At 39.7% G+C, this 23,101-nt stretch overlaps 1 protein-coding gene across 4 annotated transcripts in view; it reads left to right on the top strand.

Moving 5' to 3' along the window:
- Window positions 1–925: 925 nt before the first annotated feature.
- znf512b (zinc finger protein 512B) overlaps window positions 926–23,101 on the top strand; it is a 63,607-nt gene continuing 41,431 nt past the window's right edge. Inside the window, exons 1-2 of one of the 4 annotated variants that reach the window (XM_061904371.1) lie at window positions 926–2,104; window positions 8,535–8,669. In XM_061904371.1, the coding sequence (XP_061760355.1) occupies window positions 8,537–8,669 (133 nt within the window). In that variant the 5' untranslated portion in view covers window positions 926–2,104; window positions 8,535–8,536. Of the gene's footprint in view, window positions 2,105–8,534; window positions 8,670–18,587; window positions 18,723–23,101 lie in introns of those variants that run through there. The other 3 variants (XM_061904369.1, XM_061904368.1, XM_061904370.1) reach the window with 3 other exon arrangements.

Below are 23,101 nucleotides of genomic sequence, written 5' to 3'. Positions count from 1 at the left end.
ACATAATTATAAACTATTATATATATAAATACATATATACACACATATATACGTACACACACATATATATAAAGTATATATATATACATATATAAATATATATATAATTAATTTTATACATAATTATAAACTCTTATTTATAAATATATATGTACACACATATATATACTACATACATATATATGTAAATATGTGTATATATATATATAATATATACATCTACACACAAATATATATACACATATATAAATATATGTATGTATATATATAATTATATATATATTTATACATATGTGTATGTATATATGTGTGTAGATATATATATATATATATATATATATATATATATATAATTATTTTTATATATAATTATAAACTATTATGTATATACATATACACAAATGTATGTATATATATATATGTGTATTTACAATTATTGTTATTATATAATAATTTTATATTTAATGATTAACTATGTATATACATATACACAAATATATATATATACATGTATATCCATCCATCCATTTCCTACCGCTTATTCCCTTTTGGGATCGCGGGGGGTGCTGGCGCCTATATCAGCTACAATCAGGCGGAAGGCGGAGTACACCCTGGACAATTCGCGACTTCATCGCAGGGCCAACACAGATAGACAAACATATATATGTATATATATATATATATATATATATATGCAACTGTTGGTATGCATCCATCCATCCATCCATTTCTACCGCTTATTCCTTTTTGGGGTCGTGGGGGGCAATAAAGCAATGAATCCCCCAAAAGTTACACAATGGTACACAAAAACGAGTCTCTCCTGCCCTCTACTGGCGACTTTTAAAACAATGTTTATACACATAGGTGACGTCATGGCTTCAGGTAATATTCATTATTAACAAATATTAGGTCATGATGACTGGCGTCAATCAAAGACTAAGAAGGGAAGCTTTGTGTTATTAGTGAAGTGGAATACCTTTATGTCTCACACTTCAGACTTTATAAGGGAGGTATAATCAATAATAATCAATTAATAGGACAGTTGAAATGAGAAATATATGTGCTTATAAGCTACTATGGCATCCACTACTAAATAATTCTATTTAACGACAGTTTGGGGATGAAATGCTATGTTTTGGTTTTAATCCGGGGTTTGTTGAGAAGGCTGCGTCTGGCTTAAGACACAATCAACACGGAAAATATGCCAAATATGATCCTGAAAATGGATATTGTTCTAGGAGGAGTCGCCATGCTAAGTGCTAATGGCGAGCCAAAGTGAGCTAATAGTTGGCAATCATTTCACGTCAGGAGAGAAGGTCGTTACGTCGGGAAGCAGGAGCCGGTGTCACGGCAGCAACTTTACCCCGCTGGAAGCTCCACCGTCACCTCGTCGACACAGGAAGCAATGATATTAATAACCGCAATAAGGCGAGAGTTGTCAAGTATCGTCGTCGCTGCTTCAGCTAAGCGTGTGTTGGCGGCCGAGGGGAGAGACATTTTTATTCCAAAACCAAATACTCCCGAGGTAAGGAGCCGAGGAGTGGCCGAAAAGCCACCACACGTCGGCGTATCTTTTTTTTTTTTTTTTTTGTATTTTCCGACGCCCTTTGACTCTTTAAAAAGTGTCGTCGATAGAGCTCACGTTTGAACATTTGGAGGCTCCCTTAAGGTCCAGCCAGCGCATGATTCCCCCCCCCCCCCCGCTCTCCTCCTTCGATATAAAGTCGCCATTTTGCTTCACTGCCTTTTATAAACCATCCGCTATTCCAATATTTTTCCCTCAAGGAGTCAAGGATTGGACCGTCTTTTTTGGCTATTTTGAAGTGTTTGACGATAGGCGCGGAGCGGTGTCCTGTGGTATATACTGAGCATATTAATGCAGCAAAGGGAGGGGGCAGGCTAAATTACCTTTTATTGTGTTTTGATTTTGTCAACTGTGGACAAGACGACGGTATTTCCTCCATCGCACAGCAGGTGGGATTGCAATGTAACACAGCATTGTCGGATTTAAACGCCTCGTCTGTGGACCCCCCCTCCTCTTCACCTGGCTGACCTGGGACCAGCCGGCCCTGAACGCTGGCTGACCGGCCGGCCAACACTTCAGGTACAGCAGCCGTGTCCTAAGTGCGGCCCGAGGGCCATTTGTGGCCCCCAGCTAATTTGTTAATGACCCTCAGCCCGTTCTAAATACAAATTTAAAACATAAAAGAGTGTAATAAAAGAGTAAACAGTGACATGTAACAAGAAAAAGTTGCAATGTTGACACTAATAACACAAAGCTGCCATGCGGATTGTTATTGACCTGCAGAATTGATTGATTGATTGATACTTTTATGAGTAGATTGCACAGTTCAGTACATATTCCGTACAATTGACCACCAAATGGTAACACCCGAATAAGTTTTTCAACTTGTTTAAGTTGGGGTCCCCGTTAATCAATTCATGGTACAAATATATACCATCAGCATAATACAGTCATCACACTGGTTAATCATCATTGTATATACATCGAATTATTTACATTACTTATAATCCGGAGGTGGCTTCACGGTGGAAGAGGGCTTAGTGCGTCTGCCTCACAATACGAAGGTCCTGCAGTCTTGGGTTCAATCTCAGGCTCGGGATTTTTCTGTGTGGAGTTTGCATGTTCTCCCCGTGAATGCCTACAAAGACATGCACCCGGGGATAGGTTGATTGGCAACACTAAATTGGCCCTAGTGTGTGAATGTGAGTGTGAATGTTGTCTGTCTATCTGTGTTGGCCCTGCGATGAGGTGGCGACTAGTCCAGGGTGTAACCCGCCTTCCGCCCGATTGTAGCTGAGATAGGCGCCAGCGCCCCCCCGTGACCCCAAAAGGGAATAAGCGGTAGAAATGGATGGAGTGTAATAAAAGAGTAAACAGTGACATGTAACAAGAAAAAGTTGCAATGTTGACACTAATAACACAAAGCTGCCATGCGGACTGTTATTGACCTGCTGAATTGATTGATTGATACTTTTTTTAGTAGATTGCACAGTTCAGTACATATGCCGTACAATTGACCATCAAATGGTAACACCCGAATAAGTTGTTAAACTTGTTTAAGACGGGGTCCCCATTAATCAATTCATGGTACAAATATATACTATCAGCATAATACAGTCATCACACAGGTTAATCATCATTGTATATACATCAAATTATTTACATTACTTACAATCCGGGAGGGGGCTTCATGGTGGAAGAGGGGTTAGTGCGTCTGCCTCACAATACAAAGGTCCTGCAGTCTTGGGTTCAATCCCAGGCTCGGGATCTTTCTGTGTGGAGTTTGCATATTCTCCCCGTGAATGCGTGGGTTCCCTCCAGGTACTCCGGCTTCCTCCCACCTCCAAAGACATGCACCTGGGGATAGGTTGATCGGCAACAGTAAATTGGCCCTAGTGTGTGAATGTGAGTGTGAATGTTGTCTGTCTATCTGTGTTGGCCCTGCGATGAGGTGGCGACTAGTCCATGGTGTACCCCGCCTTCCGTCCGATTGTAGTTGAGATAGGCTCCCGCGACCCCAAAAGGGAATAAGCGGTAGAAATGGATGGATGGAAGAGTGTAATAAAAGAGTAAACTGTGACATGTAACAAGAAAAAGTTGCAGTGTTGACACTAATAACAAAAATCTGCCATGCGGACTGTTATTGACCTGCTGAATTGATTGATTGATACTTTTATTAGTAGATTGCACAGTTCAGTACATATTCCGTACAATTGACCACTAAATGGTAACACTCGAATAAGTTTTTCAACTTGTTTAAGTCGGGGTCCATATATATATATATATATATATATATATATATATATATATATATATATATATATATATATATATATATATATACAGTATTTTAAAATATTATTTTCAGCAAATTGTGCAATGTGCATTATAACACTGATGTGTGACATGCAGTGACATAAGTGTTGGTAAAAACTGCTTTTTTTAATGCAGAGTCTAATTTCATTGGAGAGTGAGCAGGTGTACCTGATGTTGTGACTGGGTGAATCTATATCATGTTCATGGAGTTGACAACTTCAAGATAAACAGTGTACATTTTCAAAAGATAACAGGACATGCGGTAGAAAATGGATGGATTATTTTTTATAATATTGGAGAGGGTGGGGTGTGATTTCATTTGCAATCTGAGAACGCCTCCAGAATCGAACATCTTTCAGACAGACTCCAAATGCGGGTTATAAATGTGACGGTGGAGAAAAAAGACGTGTAGATTAGAGTCATCATCTGTTCCCTTAAATGTATTTGCCTCATCAAATTATTGAACAGTTGGCTACGCATTTGATTATTATATTTTTTTTACGTACAACTTGATTTGAAATTATAATTCTATTGTGAGAAGCAGAAATTGGAATATATATTTTATTTTAACAAAAAAAATGTTTGGAATAAATGTTAATATAATGTTTGTTGCATGATCAGATGATATTCAAGTTTAAAAGAGATGCAGTTGCATACAGTACACACCATTTTTTAAAGAATTTGTCAGGATTGAAAGAATGAATACATATATCAACAAAGATGAAGTGCTTTATTGACTACACATTTCAAACTGTTGCGGGCCAGAATAAACGAGGTGGCGGGCCAGATCTGGCCCTCAAGTCTTGAGTTTTACACCTTCCAACCATCCATTTTCTTCCGCTTGTCCCTTTTCGGGTGGCGGGGGGGTCGCTGGAGCCTATCTCAGTTGCATTCGGGTGATAGGCGGGGTACACCCTGGACAAGTCGCCACCTCATCGCAGGAGTTTTACACCTGTGCCTTAAAAATTCAAAATCTGTAACAGGTATCCCTCTTGACTGAGGGCCTCTGTCTGCGGTGATGGATGCTAATTGATGCCACTTCACAACCTAAAGCTCCAGTTTCTCTCACAGATGCCATATAATGCGTATTGAACTGTAGTCAGCAAAATTTTTTGGTCTACCACTTGACTTTTTTGTTCCATAACCCTCAGGCTCTGTCAAGACATCTAAATCACTTTATAATTGTGTTCAACCTTGAAAACAATGGTAAATTGCTTACAAAGGTCTTGCTTATGCGGTTCAACAACCCTGTCAAAAAGACTTTTTGCCTTTGACATGAAAGACAGATTTTTGATGAGAGTTGAACTTTTTGAAACTCAAGTGCTTCTCCTTTTGTAATTATAATTTGGTTAGTGCATAATGTGAATATTTTTCCCCAGTCTTAAGGTCTAGCTCAGAAGTGTATCTTTTTAGTCATTATACTTTATTAATCTACAGAAGGGGTCCCAAAACTATGGCCCGTAGGATGTCCCAAGTTAAAAAAAAAGTTATATTGTCTTCATTTATTAATTTTTTAAAAATCTGTCCTGTCCAACCACTCAGGTAAATCATATTGTTGAAGTAGATGCCATATATGCTGTATATTTTTATTTTACAAAAAAGAAGTGTGGGATACTTCTCTTGTTGCTTTATTTGTCTTACACTCTCACATTATGTAGTGTTTCGCGCAGCCAGACCTGAGCAGGAGGGAATGAAATGAAGGAACCAAAGTTTCCAATTACTTCGACAACTCTTTTTTTTTGTAATGGAGTGATTGTAGCACATACTTGTTGGTAAAAAAAAACATTCATGAAGTCTGTTTTTTTTATTAATGTATTATTATTACGCCCCTTAGAGTGCCGCCAAAAATTATTTTTACATCTGAGGTCTGTATGTGTTGCAGCGGTACTCAGTCTTAATACAGTTATTCACCATTTGTACCAGTAATGACAATATCAAACAGTCTGGAACTAAAGTCATAGAAAAGTTTCTTAAGCCCAAAGATTATGACTAAATGGTGAATCTTATCTTTTCATTTAACCTGCATTTTATTGGCAGTTAATTTAAGAGAGATATGTATTATTATTTTTGTTTTGAAATGTATTAATAACTATGTCAAAATTTATTTTAGCACAAGTTTTTTTTTATTTTTATGAATCCCTTCTTTAGCCATTTATTAAATGATTAGTATTTATTTTGTAATAAGCCTGACCCAAGCTTTGATAATAATGTTTGTGATTTACACATGGTTGCATATCATTTGACAAACATTTACTATATACACAAAAGACCCATTCCTCTCAAATATTGTTCACAAATCCGTCTAAATCTCTGTTAGCGAGTACTTTTTTTGCCAAGATAATTCATCCCACTTCACAGGTGGTGAATGCTGATTAAACAGCATGATTATTGTACAGGTGTGCCAGTCTTTAAACAAGCGTGACTTCTTCTTCGCTACCACTGAGACTAGGTTTAATACTGTAGGCATGCCCGCCACCGCCCTCTGCAGCCCATATTGGGCAATTACAGTTCACTATACAATATTACCATCACTGTGGTAAATTCTTTTATAACCTGTTCTGATTGATAGTCGGCAATTGCAGAATTATTAACAGGCTGAATATTACATTTCATCAGTAAGTAGTACTGCGATAATAATGATAACCTTGATAATTTTGGTCATTTCGTGATTAGAAATTTACATACCGTGACATCCCTTGTTATTAATGTGTGACACTGCTATCTAGACACGAAGGTTTAGCTCCTCTTCTAAATGTAAGTGCTCCTAAAGCAGGAATACAAATTCCGTATTCCTACAAAATTGAAAATCTAGCAAGACACCAACGCACTGCTGGTATTTATTTTTATTCTCTTAAAAAGCGTGTTTGTATCCTTTCTGTGTTGAGCTGTTTCAAAAGGCATACTGTTTAAAAAATATATAATCAAACCAAATTAATTGTTCAGTCATAGTATTAAAAACCAAAAATGATTTGTCTTGGTACACGTATTAATGACAAAAACATATCTTTCTGTGATTAATCATGATGATTTTGAGTTACTGTAACTGTGAACCAAATGTGATTAAACATGATTGACAGCCTTGTGTGTGTTGTGTGTGCGTGCGTGCGTGCATGTGTGTGTGTGTGTGTGAATGTGTATGCCTGTGTGCATGTGTGTATGGCCCTTACGTTAGGTTACTCCACAACATGGGAGTAATTGGCTTCGATGCCTCGCTCAAAATGATCTCAACAGAGCTCTGTTGTTGACATCTCTTAAGCAGTCAGTCTTAATTTTTTGAGTTCATTGTTTGGTTTGCTGTGGAACTCAAAATGGAACCTGAGGCCATAATACCCCATAGCTAAGTTTATAACAGACTGTACTTGGAAATACGACATCTACAGCGTCCACTATTGTTTGTCCTGCAGTCTAGAGCTTATGGTCATTACAAATTGTGTTTTCCACCCTGGATTTGCTTTGCCAGGTGTTCCCAATGGCAATGTTCACATTTATAACAAGAGTATATTAAAAATGTTTTCTGTTGGGTTGAGGGTAATTAGTCATGTGTATTGTTATGGTCAGTTTTGTGAAATTTGTCTGAATTTGAAAAAAATACTATAGCCTAATAAATCTTGTTACTTGTATCAGCAGTGTATCTGTACTAGCAGTTTTATACGCCCATGTCATCACACCTGCCTTCTCCAACAGGTTGTTGACCTCAGTAAACATAATACTCTTTGAAGGCTAACAAATTTAATCAATGTGTTTTCCCCGATTTAATCTCAGCAAACCCAATTTTGGTTATTTTAGAGATGTACATCTGCTCTGAAAATTAGGCAGTCACTTGCTGCAAATGCCTTCCATGCAAGTACATAAATTGTGTTTATTTTTTAAATTATGTCACCTTTTTCATTAATAAAATAGATTTTTTACTGTCCAAATTCTTCCAGACCTTACTGTTTGTGTTTGGCTGTGATTTTACACTCCGTCCTCTCCATGTCCTTGCTATCAAAATGTATTAAAAACGACCTGAATGACAAAAAAGGTGATTCCTTATTCAGTTTACATCAAATGTCATGGCACATAAACAGACACTGAATGACCCCACTGAGTGACTGTTTTGTACTCTGTTGTAAATCATTATGGGACAAACTGTGAGGAATGTGCTCAGACAAAGTATGCGGGATCGCTATCAGTCACACATAGCATAATTAGCGTTTGTCAGTCTTCATCCATTTGACTGTTGATAGAAAATGTGGTTCACCACCTGGAGCTCATCCTAAACATATAATATGTTTTGGATGACTGCAGCATGAAGTTAACACAGTGGGACCTTAAGACAAAACTATATGGCTATATGGTTATAATGAGGCAGAAGACAGGAGTGCTCAAAAGTAGTGCTTTAATTCCTTCACTCTTGTCCCTTTTTTCATCCTTATTGCATCTAATGGGCAGAACAAGAATCTGTGGAGTCATGAGAATATTGCTTTTGAAATCAAACATTGAAGGTCATACCCTCATTACCGTCATCATTACATGATGCATGTGCCTCCATCGAGATCACCTGGAGTCCATCATCATCACCCACTTAAATGTATTGTAGTCCATCATCAAACACTATCACTTCTGTCAACATTGTTAACAGTGTTTTAAATGTGTAATTAGTGCTTCATTTTGACCACTTATGTGTCTTGTTCCCCTAAAATTACAACTGTAGGCATGGAAAGACCAAGTGGACCCAGGTTTGGGAAGCTGTCTGCATCAGGGCTACCACGGGGCCGGACCCCAAAGCATGGTCATTCCCAGGTGCCTGTTGGAGCTGTGTCATGTCTTGAAAACAACAACAAACACAGTAAGGGACATGCTGTTACACTTTGTTAAACAAAAATAATGTGCAGCTTTAGATCTAATCAGTGTTTTTTCACAGTTTGTGTAAAATGTGTGAACTGTGGGAGATTTTGTTTGTGTGGGCTAGTTTAATTCCTGGATTGATTCTAGACAAAAATCCACTTCAGGATGCGCAGTGACAATCACAGTTGCTTGCAAATGTATAAAACTAGGGATGGGAATCGACAAGAACCAGTTTACAATGTATCAATTCCTTGGAATGGATTGCCATTTTTTCAAATAGTTCTTTTATCGATTCTTCCGGGTGTGGATGCCGTCATTATGCAATGTGCATAGTGACGTCAGATTGCCAAATGGCAGACCCCGGGCACAACAAATGCTCTAAAGTTGACATTTTCTTTACAAGTAAATATTGCAACAGCGCTACTTGTAATAATTATGAGGTTGTTATTTCATCAAGAGGAGGACATACGAGCAATATGCTGAAACATTTGAACACACAGCACGCAGTAATTATAAATGAAAGTCACATTTTTTAACCACTCCTATCCCAAAGATCGTCCCAGAAGCAGTAACGCTAGCATGTCATCTGTATACAACAGGTACTAACACCTCCTATCATGTTAGTGCTATTTGTTAAATTTAAATTAATGCCCTCACATTTAGATGACTGCGATGAGGTGGCGACTTGTCCAGGGTGTACGCCGCCTTCTGCCCGATTGTAGCTGAGATAGGCACTAGCGACCCCAAAGGGAATAAGCGGTAGAAAGTGGATGGATGGACATTTAGATGAGCATGACAAGAGACAAATTCTGACTGGCTCAGATTCTGACAGCCCCAGTTCACGTCGGCAGCTAGACAAATGTCACCGAGCAGTGACTAAGTTTATGGTCAAAAGTTTGCATTTTTTGGTCGGTGAATGTTCAATTGTAGTCAGAGAATAGTTGCATGTTTTCCTGCAACCAGATTGTCTCTCAGTCATTATTTTATACAGGTGAATTTCGTAAAATTAGAATTTGTTGTTAAAGTCCAATCACGTCAGCAAGTAACTTCTAATGTGAAACTAATGTGTGACATTAACTCATTACATGCAAATTGAGATATTACAAGACTTTATTTGTTATAATTTTGATCATCAAAACTTACAGTTTTTGAAACCTTCCTTTTTGTGAATTTTTTTATTTCAAAGTTTTCATAAACTGTAAGCCATAGTCATCAAAATTATAACCAATAAATGCTTGACATATTTCACTTTGCATTTCATAAGTTACAATCACATGTTACTAAATGTTGCATTCTTGTGTAATTTGCCCATGATTCAATTCTACAGAAGAATATTGATTTATTGTATTTATTTACAAAAAGTTTTTTTTTTTTCTATGCACCGTATGTGCCTCTGGAGACCTCACTTTAGGATTTGTAAAGTGATGTTACCTCTAAACTTAACAAAATTGATGCTCGTCCCCCTTTTTTCTCTTTTTTTTCCAAATAAGAATCGATAAGAGAATCGTTAGGGGAAGACTCTAAAGTGGAATTGGAACCGGAAAATCTTACTAAATCTTATCCCTTTATACAATATGATGTAAGACCTCACAAATCATGCTTTTTGGTCATTTATTCTCAAATTGGTGGTTCTATAAGTTAGCTATAACACATTTACAACAGGGCCAATACAGATAGACAGACAACATTCACACTCACATTCACACACTAGGGCCAATTTAGTGTTGCCAATCAACCTATCCCCAGGTGCATGTCTTTGGAGGTGGGAAGAAGCCGCAGTACCCGAAGGCAACCCACGCAGTCACGGGGAGAACATGCAAACTCCACACAGAAAGATCCTGAGCTTGGGATTGAACTCCGGACTACTCAGGACCTTTGTATTGTGAGGCACATGCACTAACCCCTGTTCCATCGTTATTCAATCTTGCACACACTATTTTCCATTGCTCTGCACACCAACAACACAAGACTTCCTCATTATCCACCAATCAACCAACACCAGAAATCTTAACACAAGTAGGCCATTCAAGTAACAGCATTTGGCTCAATTATTATACATGACCCTTGCATGTACTGTAGGGTTTACTAGCAAACCCGTTTGTAGTCTAATGGGAGTCCAACATCACCAGAATTTGCACTTAAAAGGAAACTGCACTTTTTGGAGGTAATTTTACCTATCATTTACATTTCTAGTATTAAACAAGCACACACGTTTTAATGCATTCTAACTTGTAAATAAATGCTATCAAAAGTCTGCTAACATTGGAGTTAATTGGATTCCCCCTATTCCGCTCTCAAAAACCTCCATCAACGTTTTATATAAACACTGAAAGTATATATGTAATGTACTATAAGGCACATTCATAATACAATTTAATATTTACGTATTTTTCTAGTTTGAAGCATATGATGGCGCATTGATTTCACCGACACATCATGTTACCTATTTCTTAAAACAATACCAAAAAACTACTAATCATGGCAGATGTAATTAGAGTCAGCAAGGACGACTTTGGGACAAATTATTAACCAGTCTGAATATATGAAGGGTGAGCTACAAGTTTTAGAAGCTGAGTGATAAATTAAACCAGCAAATAGCACTATTGCTAAATGCTAAACAATAAATACATACTCTGAACATAATAAATTAAACACTTACTGTACATTGTCTGCTCTGACTGGTATGCAGACTGATGGGATGTTTATATATGTAGTGAAGTGAAGTGCATGTATTTTTCATTTTAAAATGATTGCAAAACTTTTGACAGCTTACTTTGGTTTTCTGTGGGCCCTTTTCTCTCTTTTACCCTTGTCGTTTTTTTAATCCTAATCTATTGTCACTCTCTTTTCCTGTTTCTCGACACACCCATATAGGCCACGCAAACACCCCACAGCTCTCATGTGCACACTATTGGAGCAGCAGTCTTGCAGAAACAATGTCCATGTATTTTAAGCTTCAGGCAGTGCACGTTGTCTGGATTGTAATTATGTTTTATTAGTTAAACTAAAACAAATCATCAAAGCAATTAGGGCTGGGCGATATCGAATATGCTCGATATATCGCGGGTTTGTCTTTGTGCGATATAGAAAATGACTACATGTATATCGTCATATTCGAGTATACGTCCTCACACAGTTGCTTTTCGCTGCAGGCATTACACTTCAGGCTTTTCTCAGTCTTTCTTATATCTGCTTCTCACAGAAACATAAAACAAATGCACCTTCTTTCATACGTCACATACTGTCGCAACGTCATACGCTCTCGCGGAGCAGTCAGGTCGCGACATGGTAAAGTTAGCTGTGATGTTAGCGGTGTGGTAATAAATGAAGGAAGAATTGATTCCCAAGAAAAAGGAAGAATTGATTCCCAAGAAAAACAGCAAGGAGTCCATCGTCTGGCGGTGGTTTGGCTTCAAGCGGGAAGATGTTTTACAAGTATGCGGCAAAAGCGTTGCTACAAAAAGTAGCAGCACTGCTAATATGTAGCACCATTTGAAAAGTCACCCGCTAAAGAATGAAGAGTGCTTGAAACTCCGCATGTCAACATCTCACCCACAAAATGCCGACGCAACCATTTCCACATCAACACCGTATGAAAATAATAGTCAACAACAGAAGGATATAACGTCCGCAGTAACCTACCACATAGCGAAGGACATACACTATTGGATTTCCTTTTATGCAGCTCATTTTTATTTGACAGTTATTGAAATTTCGTGTGTGACATCAAGCAATAAAGTGTGCTTTGTTTTAAACTTTTGTAGTGGCATTCTGTACAAAAATTGCACTTTAATTTAGTGTTGTTTTGAAATGTCATCTTAGTGACATCATGCACAAAAGTGCACTAATAGCTTGTTTTAAAATGTCTTGCAGTTTCTGTTTTGGAATTTACATGAATGTTTGTGCCACTGCTTGATAACTGTTTAGTAAATACAGTTTTGGTAAATTAGCTTAGTTGTGATTTCCCTCTCTGCATGAAAGTTTAAAATGAGCATAAATTAATGCAGTTTGAACAGGAATGTTTTAATGTAGACACATAGAATCATCAAGGCTAAGGCCTTCGAGATATATACAAACCCTGTTTCCATCTGAGTTGGGAAATTGTGTTAGAGGTCAATATAAACGGAATACAATGATTTGCAAATCCTTTTCAACCCATATTCAATTGAATGCACTACAAAGACAAGATATTTGATGTTCAAACTCATAAACTTGATTTTTTTTTACAAATAATAATTAACTTAGAATTTCATGGCTGCAACACGTGCCAAAGTAGTTGGGAAAGGGCATGTTTACCACTGTCTTACACCACATTTTCTTTTAACAACACTCAATAAACGTTCGGGAACTGAGGAAACTAATTGTTGAAGCTCTGAAAGTGAAATTCTTTCCCATTCTTGTTTTATGTAGAGCTTCAGTCGTTCAACAGTCCGGGGTCTCCGGTGTCGTATTTTATGCTTCATAATGCACCACACGTTTTCGATGGGAGACATGTCTGGATTGCAGACGGGCCTGGAAAGTACCTGCATTCTTTTACTACGAAGCCACGCTTTTGTAACACATGGCTTGGCATTGTTTTGCTGAAATAAGCAGGGGCGTCCATGATAACGTTGCTTGGATGACAACATATGTTGCTTCAAAACCTGTGTGGACCATTCAGCATTAATGGTGCCTTCACAGATGTGTAAGTTACTAATGGCTTGGGCACTAATACACCCCCATACCATCATAGATGCTGGCTTTTGAACTTTGCGCCTATAACAATCCGGATGGTTATCTTCCTCTTTGTTCCGGAGGACACTACGTCCACAGTTTCCAAATATAATTTGAAATGTGGACTCGTCAGACCAAAGAACACTTTTCCACTTTGCATCAGTCCATCTTAGATGAGCCCGGGCCCAGCAAAGCCGGCTGCGTTCCTGGGTGTTGTTGATAAATGGCTTTCGCTTTGCATAATAGAGTTTTAACTTGCACTTACAGATGTAGCGACCAATTGTAGTTACTGACAGTGGTTTTCTGAAGTGTTCCTGAGCCCAAGTGGTGATATCCTTTACACACTGATGTCGGTTTTTGATGCATTAGCACCTGAGGGATCAAAGGTCCATAGTATCATGCGCAGTGATTTCTCCAGATTCTCTGAACCTTTTGATGATTTTACGGACCGTAGATGGGAAAATCCCTAAATTCCTTGCAATAGCTTATTGAGAAATGTTGTTCTAAAATTGTTGGAAAATTTGCTTACAAATTGGTGACCCTCGCCCCATCCTTGTTTGTGAAATACTTAGCATTTCATTGAAGCTGCTTTTATACCCAATCATGGCAACCACCTGTTCCCAATTAGCCTGCACACATGTGGGATGTTCCAAATAAGTGTTTGATGAGCATTTCTCAACTTTATCAGTATTTATTGCCACCTTTCCTTAATTCTTTGTCACGTGTTGCAGGCATCAAATTCTAAAATTAATGATTATTTGCAAAAAAAAAATGTTTATCAGTTTTAACATCAAATATGTTGTCTTTGTAGCATATTCAACTGAATATGGGTTGAAAAGGATTTGCAAATTATTGTATTCCGTTTATATTTACATCTAACACAATTTCCCAACTCATATGGAAACGTGGTTTGTATATTGTGTATCGTGACATGGCCTAAAAATATTGAGATATTAATAAAAGGCCATATCGCCCAGCCCTAAACGCAATAAAACACAAGTCAAAGCTAATTTCTAGTCACATTAATCAATGGATCATTTCAGCGCTACTTAGTTGTATTAGTCTTATGTATATATAAATGAAATATTTTCATCTCTACTGTGTTCGGCTTGAATGTTCCTTTTTTAAGTATCTTTTCGGGCACTATTTAAGCACTGGCACTGTTCGAAAAGTACCAAAACTCAACATTATTTGTCAACTTGCCTTTGCATAATTTTAGGGATCATACCACACAAAGATCTAACAATGTTTTCCTTCAGTCTAATAACCACTATAAATCATCAGCATAGTATTGTTAATGGGGTTACACAGAAACTGGGGCAGTTCTAATAAGACCCACTTGTTTTGGCTGCTACTCAGACACAGACAATTGTGCATACTCGTAGTAGACGCGGTGCATCACTAAAACACTACAGCACACGACTGACATACTTTAATTCATTTCTTTTTAGGTTAATAGGCTGCCCTTGAGGATGAATTATCATGTGTGGCGATGGGGGATGTGTGTACATACATGGATTACTGTGCATCCATCCATCCATCCATCATCTTCCGCTTATCCGAGGTCGGGTCGCGGGGGCAGCAGCCTAAGCAGGGAAGCCCAGACTTCCCTATCTCCAGCCACTTCGTCTAGCTCTTCCCGGGGGATCCCGAGGCGTTCCCAGGCCAGCCGGGAGACATAGTCTTCCCAACGTGTCCTGGGTCTTCCCCGTGGCCTCCTACCAGCTGGACGTGCCCTAAACACATCCCTAGGGAGGCGTTCGGGTGGCATCCTGACCAGATGCCCGAACCACCTCATCTGGCTCCTCTCGATGTGGAGGAGCAGCGGCTTTACGTTGAGCTCCTCCCGGATGGCAGAGCTTCTCACCCTATCTCTAAGGGAGAGCCCCGCCACCCGGCGGAGGAAACTCATTTCGGCCGCTTGTACCCGTGATCTTATCCTTTCGGTCATGACCCAAAGCTCATGACCATAGGTGAGGATGGGAACGTAGATCGACCGGTAAATTGAGAGCTTTGCCTTCTGGCTCAGCTCCTTCTTCACCACAACGGATCGATACAACGTCCGCATTACTGAAGACGCCGCACCGATCCGCCTGTCGATCTCACGATCCACTCTTCCCCCACTCGTGAACAAGACTCCTAGGTACTTGAACTCCTCCACTTGGGGCAGGGTCTCCTCCCCAACCCGGAGATGGCACTCCACCCTTTTCCGGGCGAGAACCATGGACTCGGACTTGGAGGTGCTGATTCTCATTCCGGTCGCTTCACACTCGGCTGCGAACCGATCCAGTGAGAGCTGAAGATCCCGGCCAGATGAAGCCATCAGGACTACATCATCTGCAAAAAGCAGAGACCTAATCCCGTGGCCACCAAACCGGAACCCCTCAACGCCTTGGCTGCGCCTAGAAATTCTGTCCATAAAAGTTATGAACAGAATCGGTGACAAAGGACAGCCTTGGCGGAGTCCAACCTTCACTGGAAACGTGTCCGACTTACTGCCGGCAATGCGGACCAAGCTCTGGCACTGATCATACAGGGAGCGGACTGCCACAATAAGACATTCCGATACCCCATACTCTCTGAGCACTCCCCACAGGACTTCCCGAGGGACACGGTCGAATGCCTTCTCCAAGTCCACAAAGCACATGTAGACTGGTTGGGCAAACTCCCATGCACCCTCAAGAACCCTGCCGAGAGTATAGATTACTGTGCAGCTGACAGTAATACATATTTTATTGTGCAAGACAAGAAGTTAGTGTTTAGAAAAGCTTTAATCCTTTCTTCTGACGCCTTTTAGTTCATACCTATTCCTGGTCATTTAACTCACTGCCAGCACTCGGGCCAACAATACTCCTCTTAAATATTTAATCATACAGGCCAGCCTAAAAGGACAGGTGGTTCTCTGCAGAGTATACTTTGTCCCTCTATAAACAACAAGTAATTTTATAGCAGTAGCCGACATGTTAGTGCAGGTGGTTTAGGTGCATGAGAGACGCATCAGTGATTTCGTCAATCTCATGATATCACAGATGGTGGTTTGTGTTACAACCTCTTAACGCCATTGTTCTCACTTACTGTTTTGTCCTTGTTAGTTTGCAGTAACTTTACAGTCATCCTAGTTTTTGTGTTCACTTACAGGTGATTGGAAATTATGTTTTTCACCTGCCGCTAATGACTACCAGAGAACTTCATAAGGCAGTCTCATAGCTTAGTTGGCATGCAATCATTGTTGGAGTTACGGTTTTTGCTTCACTATCTTTTTGTATTAAAGCTCTATTAGCTTCGCTTTATGTGCAACAGCTTCCTTGTGCTTTTTCATGTGCATGTCTTTGGTGCACTATGTGTTGTGTATCTTTTTGAACATTAAATACTTTTTGTCTGGATGCTGCCTTCTGCCTCTGCTTTTTGGGGTGCACGACTACCACAACAAGGACTGATCGTACCAATTTGGATTTTATTCCATTTTACAGTACACTGCACTGCCTCTGATTTTGCCTATTTCATTTTCTTTTCAGGGCAGAAAACATTTTCAATTGATTGTTATACAGTCAAACCATTGTTAGCGGCCACTTGTCTATGGCGGCCACTTATTTTGCATCTCAGAATAAATTTTTATTTGGTATTGCGGCCAGTAATATCAAAATTTGATGTTGATAGATTGAGTCTGACCCCTAAACTCCCTCGAGTGCTATTGTGTTGTGGCTGTGCTACGAGTTTGCTGCATACTCCTTGATCCTCCAATACTCATCCTTTGCGTGCAGAGCATAGCATGGCTCCACTACACAGCACTAGTAACGACACTGAGAAATTCCCGCTGTCAAAACAATTCAACAACAAACCATCCAACTGGAGGGAGAAGTGTGGATTTGCTTAGATTTGTATTTTTTTTCCTCCTGTTTTCATGCTTTTAACATAGGTAAGTCATCTATTTTTAAACTTGTATCATTTTATTCTGAAAATCAACCGGATGTATTTTGTTAATGTGTCGTACTTCCTGTCCCACCCTACCTTATCTATGGAAAATTGCGGCAGCGTCCAGTGAAAACAGAAGGCTTGCATATTTGCTGCTAAGAGCTTTGTCAAATGTAGGCATCAGTTGTTATTAAATAATTGTTCAAAGTTTTTAGTATGAATGTGAATTGTTTTGTTTTGTTTTGTGCTTTCTTTTACAAATGTTTTTTCCATGCCAACCTATGTATAATGGCCTCCTGACTATAGTGGCCATTTTTACAGTTTCTCTTGAGTGCCTGTTAACATGTTTGACTGTATGTGATCTCTTTATGACGTCAGCCTGTGTCTCCAGTGCATCTGAAAATTAATATGTAGTCACACCGTAGTCTCATTGTTCCTCTTTGGCTGGAGGACCCTCCATGGGAATTATCTGTCTTTGCTTTCAGATAAACTTAGTATGAGTTGTAAATAGGGGTGGGCGATATACTCAATATATTGCGGGTTTGTCTCTGTGCAATATAGAAAATGACTTTATCTTGATATTCGAGTATACGTTCTCATGCAGTTGCTTTTAGCTGCTGGCATTACACTATAGGCTCTTCCCACTCTTTGTTGTCTCTCCTTCTCACAGACAGCAAGCACACCTTCTTACATACATCAGATACGTATACGCCCTCACGGAGCAGAAAGGTAGCAGCATGGGTAACGTTAGCTGTGGTGCGAGCGGTAATACGAGAGTAAGAAGGTGCGAATCTTGTAACAAATGAAAGAATAATTAATTCCCAAGAAAAACAGGGGGGGTCCATCGTCTGGCAGTGGTTTGGCTTCAAGTGGGAATATGTTGAACAGACAACTGTAATTTGTCATGTGTGGGGCAAATGCGCGGTTACAAAAAGTACCTTTACTGCTAATATGTAGCATCATTTGAAAAGTCACCTGCTAGAGAATAAAGAGTGCTTACTCTGCATGTCAACATCTCCAGTCGGTGCCAGACGTCCACACCATCAAAATGCCAAGGCAAACATTTCCAGATCAACACCGTATGAAAAAAATTGTCAACAACAAAAGGAGATAATGTCCGCAGTGTCAGGCCTGTCCCTGACAGTTTGGCCATGTTTTAGTTTTTCCTCTGCGTTTGTCTGTTTCCTGTCAGCGCTCTTATTTTGCCTGTTTCCTGTTTGTCTCCCTGAGTGCTGTGTCTCCCCAGCTGTGGCTAATTAGCACCTGGCCACACCTGGCGTCAATCAGCCAGATACTATTTAAAATTGCCTTCCCCTCCAGCCAGTGCTGGATTATTGTCACCACTACCTGTCAATGTCATTAATACTTATCGTTGTAGCTGTGTGTACTTCTGTTCACTCTGCTCATGTCATAGTTCCTTCGTGTCACAGTAAGTGTTTTTGTTTCTAGTCCACAGTTAGCCTTTGTGCTAGTTTTTGTTAATAGCCAAGTTTGTTCTCCGCCTTGTGCGCACCCTTTTGTTTGTTCTTGTGTTAGTGTTAAATTAAATCATGTTTACCTGCACGATGCCTGCCACCTTCTCTGCATCTTGGGGTTCGTTAACAACAACATGTGACAAAAACCAAGCAAAATAAGAGATAACTGAATAAATCCCAAACTCATTGGAATTTTCCAATGTCTTTGCTGGTTCACTCACACTTTGCTAGATTTAGTTCAGTCTTTCAGGAGTTCATTGAGCACTTACAGAATATAGCAAGTAGACCGTACGTCAATCCACTGTTAGCCCTTGCTCAAATTAGCATCTGGTAATAGATGAAGCTTCCAGGATTATGAAGTATGCAACTAGGCTCTTAAAATCAGTACAGATCTGAAGAAGCCATTGTGATACTCTAGAGCAGGGGTCGGGCTGAGAGAGCCATGAAAAGCCAAATATTTCAAAATGTATTTCCGTGAGAGCCATATAATATTTTCTAACACTGAGTACAACTAAATGCGTGCATTTTTAAGACCAACATTTTTCGAGTATAAAAAGTATCTTATTGTTTTTAATAACATTATTAGTCTAAAGCTAACCAATAATAAATAGAATACTTCTTACCATTAATGCGACTTCTTGAACAGGTGCGGAAGAAAATGGATGTTTGGACTGAAATGCATGAGAATGTTTTATAATTTGAGCGTTATTTTTAACACTGTGATCACCAGCTGAATTATTCATTACTTATCGTGTTAAGCAATATCAGCTAAGATTTATCTGAGAGCCAGATGCAGTCATCAAAAGAGCCACATCTGGCTCTGGAGCCATAGGTTCCCTACCCCTGCTCTAGAGAAAAATTGGCAAGAAGTCTGAGGCCTGAACTCCTTAAGTTGTTGTGTGTTACTGCATGTCCCATAAACTAAGCCACACGTGTGCTTGATTTACAAAAGCAAACTAACTTGGATGCCATCTATGTGTCAGTAATTCTGATCATGTATTACTTGTCTGTGTTGATAAGCTTTTCATTTCAAAGACAGAAAATGAGTGCATTTTTGCATGCTCTTGTAAAGGAGTGCGGATTATGTTGAGTGCAGCTATACGGTTATTAAAAGGACAGCTGCTAATACTCCTACCAGAACTTGTTTTCTTGTCTGCCTTGAGCAGCTGGGCTCCGAGCTTTTTTAAGGGTTTTCTGTTTTGACTTTTGAATCTGTCGAGTTAAATGCAGGTTTTACTTAAGCCAACTGCACGGCTACGCAATTGCGACTGTGTGAATGGGTTTTTCTCAGTCCAGGTGGGATAAACTCCAGCTCCAAGCAAGCTCGTACAGGATAAGCATAATAAACTGCACTTTGTTCCAGGTGCCTGAAGTACTTGCAAGTAAAGAAGTTAGACTGAGGAGTTGTGGCAGTGCAGTTTGTTTGTGTGTGCTTTTGTTGTTGTCCAAATGGCAGTAATTGTAGCCCTACTACAGTATGCACATCTACACAATGGCTCCAGTGTTTGAGTGTTTGTTGAGGAAAACAAAACACTGTTCTGTGAATCTACTGTGTGCCTTTGTGAGTATGTTTTTATGTGTTTGTTAGAAGTGTGTGCACCCTTGCACTCAAGGGGCGCAATTGCAGGCGTAGCTAGGAGAACACAGGGGTTATATGAGAGCATCAGACAGCTGCCAAGACCCCTGGGTCCTGACTCCTCTGTCTTATTTTCTCTTACTAACAAAATACACTTTTTATTCATCAGCTGCATGGCTATGTAATTTTTATTTTTATGACAGTAGTCACTTCCAATACAATGAAAAATGTTTGTTGTTTCTCTGAAAACAGAAGACATTGTCTTCTACATTTTAACTCTAGTCCACCTTAATATGTATGTGCATTGTAAAAAACTATGAATGGGTTCATTTTGGCCAGCATTACTCTTTAATTAAAGTGTGTTAAAGGGTCTAAGACAGGGGTGGGCATTACGTCGATCGCGAGCTACTGGTCGATCGCGGAGGGTGTGTCAGTGGAATCGCAAGCCAGGCATAAAAAAAAATAGACATAAAAATGAGCAATCATCAATCTTCACAAAGACTTCACTTTCGTTAGTTGTTTGACATTCTCGGCACCCGAGGTTCTTGTGAGATGACGCTGGCTGCTGCGAGCTCATTATTAAGAAAAAAAATCACTGACAGGACGGAGAGAAACACTTTTTATTTCAACAAACTCTTGGTCCGTACCTGCTGTCAAAACTCTAAAGACCAACTGTACAGTTCCTGTCTTCACCATAAAATACCTGCTTCATCCTGCCTGTGCTAACAAAATAAGAGTCTCAGAAAGCTAGCGTGCACAAGCTAGCAAGCTACGGAGTTTGATGCCAATGTATTTCTTATAAAGTTGTTGCACCTTTCCTGCTTACGGCGCATAGACCGTAGTCAAGGAGCGCAGGGAAAACACTTCTCCAGGGCCGATGGATTCTCAGGGAAAAACCTTTCACTTTAACCGGCAGTGGGTCTTCACAATTCTGGACTCCATGGCAAAAAGACGAGTCCAGCGATTAGTTGCAAATCGTGGCTTTTTATTTACGTCTTGCACTTAGTCAAAATCTCACACAAAAACACTAGCCACTCCCCTGCCCTCCGCGACCGCTCCCTCTCCTCTCTCGCCCACACACTCACTGACGTCACTCACCTGCTATCACACATTAAAGGGCCACACACACATAATGCTACTCTCATAACAAAGTGTTTAAAAATGAGTAAGTTGGACAACTGAGATGCCAAATTCAACCACTTTCATGTGGTATTGGACAGAAAGGAGGACTTTTGTTTTCCATTTGAAAATGCGGACGTTATCAGCACCACTGTCTGATTACAATCAATGCAAGTCATTAGAATCAGGTAATACACCAACTTATGTTCTTGTCTTCATAAAATAAAGGAATCTATATGTGTTAAACATGCTTGTATTATCATTAAACACCATTAACTTGTTAACAAAAATGTCTCTTTCATAAATAAATAAATATACATTATAAATATGAATGAGGTAGATCCCCTCGACTTGGTCAATTGAAAAGTAGCTCGCCTGCAGAAAAAGTGTGTGGCCACCCCTGGTCTAAGACATGTTTTCCTACCCACTATTCTCAGTACTTTCTCAGGTTACCAAGTGTAGAAGAACAGATATACAGACAGCTGGGAGCGAGTCATTCCCTCATTTGAAATGAACAGCTCTTTTGTTCCTCTGGCTTGTGCCTGAGAGCTGATGTTTGAATCTGATATGAGCCTGCTTTGTTTCAGATGGGACAATTGCTTAGTGTCCCACTTAAGCTCAATCAATGGAAACTGGTTGTTCTTTGTTTTACTATTTTATATTACATCCACACTAAGTTTTTTCCTGTCCTTAGATGCCAAATTGTAGGATGGTCTAATGGTTCACTGGGACTAATAGGTTATTGATTGTAAAACTATGACATATTGATAGTACAGTATTGCTATAGCAACACAATCCTAAATTCCACAATAGAACAATACATTGTGACTTTAAGGTTTTACTACTTACGTATAAAATACTACACGGTCTAGCTCCATCCTATCTTGCCGATTGTATTGTACCATATGTCCCGGCAAGAAATCTGCGTTCAAAGGACTCCGGCTTGTTAGTGATTCCCAAAGCCCAAAAAAAGTCTGCGGGCTATAGAGCGTTTTCCGTTCGGGCTCCAGTACTCTGGAATGCCCTCCCGGTAACAGTTCGAGATGCCACCTCAGTAGAAGCATTTAAGTCTCACCTTAAAACTCATTTGTATACTCTAGCCTTTAAATAGACCCCCTTTTTAGACCAGTTGATCTGCTGTTTCTTTTCTTTTTCTTCTATGTCCCACTCTCCCCTGTGGAGGGGGTCCGGTCCGATCCGGTGGCCATGTACTGCTTGCCTGTGTATCGGCTGGGGACATCTCTGCTCTGCTGATCCGCCTCCGCTTGGGATGGTTTCCTGCTGGCTCCGCTGTGAACGGGACTCTCGCTGCTGTGTTGGATCCGCTTTGGACTGGACTCTCGCGACTGTGTTAGATCCATTGTGGATTGAACTTTCACAGTATCATGTTAGACCCGCTCGACATCCATTGCTTTCCTCCTCTCTAAGGTTCTCATAGTCATTATTGTCCCACTGGGTCATTATTGTCACCGATGTCCCACTGGGTGTGAGTTTTCCTTGCCCTTATGTGGGCCTACCGAGGATGTCGTGGTGGTTTGTGCAGCCCTTTGAGACACTAGTGATTTAGGGCTATATAAGTAAACATTGATTGATTGATTGATTAATTAGGCACTTGTAGAATGCATGCTAATTGGGCTC

This window comes from Nerophis ophidion, linkage group LG06 (assembly GCF_033978795.1).
Source record: "Nerophis ophidion isolate RoL-2023_Sa linkage group LG06, RoL_Noph_v1.0, whole genome shotgun sequence".
Taxonomy (NCBI): Eukaryota; Metazoa; Chordata; class Actinopteri; order Syngnathiformes; family Syngnathidae; genus Nerophis; species Nerophis ophidion.
Note: the sequence above shows the minus strand (reverse complement) of the source record. Positions and strands in the feature narration are given on the sequence as shown.